Source organism: Penaeus chinensis, chromosome 14, assembly GCF_019202785.1.
Source record: "Penaeus chinensis breed Huanghai No. 1 chromosome 14, ASM1920278v2, whole genome shotgun sequence".
NCBI classification, from domain to species: domain Eukaryota; kingdom Metazoa; phylum Arthropoda; class Malacostraca; order Decapoda; family Penaeidae; genus Penaeus; species Penaeus chinensis.
The window spans coordinates 2,664,263-2,669,262 of record NC_061832.1 but is presented as its reverse complement, the minus strand read 5'-3'; the positions used below and the strand labels follow the sequence as shown (position 1 = coordinate 2,669,262).

General features: G+C 39.2%; 1 protein-coding gene across 1 annotated transcript in view; it reads right to left on the bottom strand.

The window, feature by feature from the left end:
* Nucleotides 1-4,589: 4,589 nt before the first annotated feature.
* LOC125032274 overlaps nt 4,590-5,000 on the bottom strand; it is an 874-nt gene continuing 463 nt past the window's right edge. Inside the window, exon 3 of the mRNA XM_047623370.1 lies at nt 4,590-4,962. Within this exon, the coding sequence (XP_047479326.1) occupies nt 4,717-4,962 (246 nt within the window). The 3' untranslated portion in view covers nt 4,590-4,716. The remainder of the gene's footprint in view (nt 4,963-5,000) is intronic.

The following is a 5,000-nucleotide window of genomic DNA, read 5'->3' as shown; positions in this document are numbered from 1 at the left end:
CTGGCGAGGACTTTCCTTAGAAGATGTAGAAACATATATTATTGAATTTTATAGTACCTGTTACAAAAAGACACGTAGATAGCGCATCTATCCATATATTACAATAATTCGTATCTATGAAAGTCAACTAAACCATTCATCTTTTATTTGCAGGTCCTTCTCTTCATTTGCCTCGCAGCTGTTGTAGCTGTCGAGAGCCGGGTAAGCACTTATGCATATTTACATGTGTAATCTGAATTAACTTGAAGAACATGTGCATATTTGCTACAATCATTATGACACGCTTCACATTTCTAGGAATCCTTCGAGTCCTACGAGTCAAGTGAGGCTAAATACGACTTCAACTGGGCTGTCAAACATGACGACTCTAGCAACGATTTCGGTCACCAGGAAGCCCGCAATGGAGACGACACTCAGGGATCCTACTACGTGCAGCTTCCCGACGGCCGCCTTCAGACCGTCAGGTACGTCGTGGACGGCGACGACGGATACGTGGCTGAAGTGAACTACGATGGCGAGGCTCGTTACCCTGACTCATACGAGTCAAATGAGTCGAAATAGATCATTAGACTTTTTCTTTCTTTCTTTTTTACTGCATATAACGTGACCCACCAGCAGATAGCACTCTATTATTTAAAAATTTTGTAAATAAGTTTGTTTATGCATAATTGTATTAAATTTTATCCAAGTTACAATTGACGTTTCCATCTTCGTTTTCGCTTCTATGATTAAAAGAAAAAAAAAAAAAAAAAAATTATATTATACATACATGTTACATTAAAAATGCACACACGCACATATATGACACGTAAATTGATATTAATAATTATATGTAGTTGTATATAAACTGTACAGACATATATTTTACATATATAGGCATATACATAAATTCACAAATATGTAATTAGTACAGAAAAACATGTCTACATGCTAAAAAGTGTGAACTTTCCTGAAAAAAAAAAATAATAATTCACAAAAAGTCACTGGTTTCATACATACGTACACACTTTTATACAAATACAAATAAATAAATATAGACAGACATGCTTCCCGGTTCCTAGACCAGGTAAGGAGTAAAGTCCTCCTCTATCCGCTATCGAAGTCTTACCTGGAAAAAAATAAAGTAATATATACCTTGCGGTGAAGACCACTGATGGCGTGTCAATTATGGATCTTGATATTTTTTTAAGTATATCAAAAAATAATTGAGATGTGTGAATGCAATCCTCAGATCACCCTACAGCGAGGTGGTAAGTTTCGTCACCAGGCGAGAGTGACCGTCTGCGTGCGATATTCGACATTCCTGGGGCTCAAGTCTGATGTTATCCTCACAAAACACTCAATCAGTGCAAGGGAATTGTCTTTTCTCGAGACCTCATGATGTCTGCTGAGATGAAACTGTTAGAGTAACTTTTGAAACTTTAGTCCTTCTAGAATCGGTCAAATTGTCATGGTACTGCCTCAAAATAAAGCCATATGTGCCCAATCCTACGTAGTGCTTCCACTGCCAGGGTTATGGCCATGAGGCCCATAACCTCTTGCCATCTTAGGGAAAATGGACTACCATGAGTATGTAAGGTGTGGTACAACAGGTCATCAAGGAAATGACAACTGCCCAAGTCCAGTATGCTGTTATCATGGTAAAGAAGACCATGAAGCTTCTTCAAAGCAGTGTAACAGCTACAAACTTGAAAAACTAAATATTGGTAATATGGAGTAATGCGTTGTGCCCGTGTACTGTTCGCACAGCCATGTAAGTCCTTTGCTTTGGTTTTAGACTTGACCTCCTTCCCGTCATCTCTTAATCTTCTAGCTTCTTGCACCACTCACTCTGCCGCTACAGTTTGACTTCAGCCATCGCAAGAAGCTTCAAACTACCTCAGGTGAGTTATTCCACCAGAAGCAGAGTAGGGGTCTGTTGAGTCAGGTGAGGGGTCTGTTGAGGCAAACTCCTCCCAAAGTTTTTGGAGTCGTCAGGATGGAGGAAATGATAAACTTCAAGATGACATGGCTACTAGAAAACAAAAACGTGCTGACCCCATATCAATATGGGTAAGAAAAGTGAGATCGACAAATAATGCCCCTGTGAGGATTGGGACTGCTATACAGAATTCCTTTACACAGCAATGTCACATGGCATTGCAGTCTTCTTTGACCTCGAAAAGGCTCACGAAACTACTTAGCAACATGGCATACTCACGGAACTATATGACATTGGTTTAAGAGGACCATTATCTAATTTCATACAAAGTTTCCTTGCCGGTAGGAAGTTTAGGATGTGGGTGGGAAACAGCTTCTCTAACATGGAAGACCATCTGGAAGCACTTCCACATGGGATTGTCTTGAGGAGAATTTGTCTGCCATAGCTATGACATCATAAGATCGTCCCAAGTGCTGTAATGTAGTTTGTGAATGTTCTGACTTCACACTGTAGTGCTCAGGGGAAAGCTTACAGGATGTGCAATGGCACATGCAGACTGCAGTAATTCAGGTTGTGCAGTGGGCAGAAATTCAAATTCTTTCCTAACCTTAACCTAATCTTAGATATGCATTTCCACCAAAGAGGAGAGCTTCGTCCTTTCCACAATTTAGGAGCAAACCAATTGTGTTTTTTCCAAGAGGTAAAGAGATAAACAGTTAAATGTGAAGGCTACAAAAGTGGATTCTTCCTCACCTGTCCTAGGGTGCAGATCGCAAACCGCTACTCAAGCTTTACCGACTGCTTGTTCTTAGTTAAACTTGACCATGGATGTGAGTATACTGTTCTCCGGTTGTTGAACTCAGTTCATAATAAAGTTCTCAGAATTTGTACATGGGCTTCCAGGGCGTCACGTGCGAAGTCCCTTTATACCGAGAGTGGAGAACCACCTCTTTCATTACACCGGGAATACATATTAATACAGAAGACTACAAAGGATTCTAGGATTTCTTACATCCAAATCAGTTTTCGACTCCCTTGAGGACAGCCGGTCCTATGGCAGGAGAATGAAGAATCTTGTGAAAGATCTGGAGCTGAATGTCTCCAAGGTCCTAGCTGTTGGAACTCCCCCAGATCCCCCCTTAGACCAATTTAGTTGAGCTGGACTTGGTCGAAATGGGGAAGGGGAAGATATCCGAAGCAGAAATCAGGGAGGAAATTTCTTCAACACTTAAATAACAAGGATCAGGTGCAGTATATACAGAGGGTTGGAAATCTGAAAATGGTGTGGGTTTTGCAACAGTCAGCAGTAGGAAGACTGCAATTGGCAGTCTTTTTTTTCGGCAACCTAGAACTTCACTGCAGAGTTGCATGCCATCCTTGCAGCAGACAAAATAAGAAGATTGCCTTGCACTGATGTGAGCACGTAAGAGAATAACTGTTAGGTGCCATCACATATTGGTATCAGTAGGAATGAGCGAGCTGATCGCAGGGCCAAGGAAGCTGCAGCTCAGCAATGTCGTTTTCCTCTCCCACACACTAACATGAAACGCAGCATCAGACGATGTCTTCGCAATAAATGGAGGGAACAATGGAGGCATACCTCTAGAAACAAAATTCGAGAGATTAGAGATTGACTCATGGGCCGATGATGGCCAAGAATGTAGCACGTTATGAGGGATGCCAAGAGCCATTAATGGTCGCACATGTAGTGGAAAGATGTGCAATATTCTCAGACTAAAGACGTAAGTACTTGTCTCCATATACAGTGAAAAATGTATTGGGGGAGGATATTGACATAGGTTTTACTAGTTTTCTAAGGAAGATTAATATTTTTAACAAAGTCTAATTATGCGTAATATTTATGTAATAATTATATACTATTAAATCATATTGTTTACGCTTTGATCTTTAATATATATATATATATATATATATATATATATATATATATATATATATATATATATATATATATATATATATATATATATATATATATATTACTCATAAGAGACTTGTAATCCCACAAGGTATTCGGTGCTGATGACCTTAACTGTTGATGCGGTAAAGTTTAAATAGTCACCCAGTATGTAACTGACCCAATATAACATACAAAATCTATAAATCTCTAAACTCTCTATATCAGTGCTACTCATTCGTTATTGGAATAAATGCATATCATTTTGTTGCGTCACATTATCTCCTGTCACTGCTCGTCTCTCTCTGAGACAGGGAGGTGTTCTCTGTACAGTAAAGTTTAACGCCCTTTCTCTCCACAATGCTTTGGTTGGATCACCATGATCCCTTTTACTATCGTTTTCTCAAATCAAATACTTTAATTCATTCTACGAATTTTTGGCGTATATGTTTACAAAATTGATTTCCATATTAGAAACTTACATGCAACTAAATATGATTCGACATATATATAACTATTTATTAATCTGTTTATTCTGTATGTGTAAATGTACACAAACACACACACACACACACACACACACATACACACACACACACACACACACACACACACACACACACACACACACACACATATAGACATATATATATAGACATATATATATATATATATATATTTATTTATTAATTTCATATTTAATTTCTCTTTACAGAATGGGTTGAGAGAGAAAGATTGAAACGTCAGTTGTAGCTTTGATAATAATTTATTAAATAATGCATAAACAAATATTTACAAAATCCTTTTAAAAGAGAGGGTCTCTCTGTCGTCGGGCCTTTTCACATGCAGGCAAAATATTCAAAGAATCTATTTCGATTCATTTGACTCGTATGAATCGGGGTAACGAGCCTCGCCCTCGTAGTTCACTTCGGCCACGTATCCGTCGTCGCCGTCCACGACGTACCTGACGGTCTGCAGGCGGCCGTCGGGGAGCTGCACGTAGTAGGATCCCTGAGTGTCGTCTCCATTGCGGGCCTTCCTGGTGGCCGAAGTCGTTTCCAGAGTCGTCGTGCTTAACGGCCCAATTGAAGTCATATTTGGCCTCACCAGATTCGAAAGATTCCTATCACCATATAGGAAGATTTTTTTTTATTTTTTTTA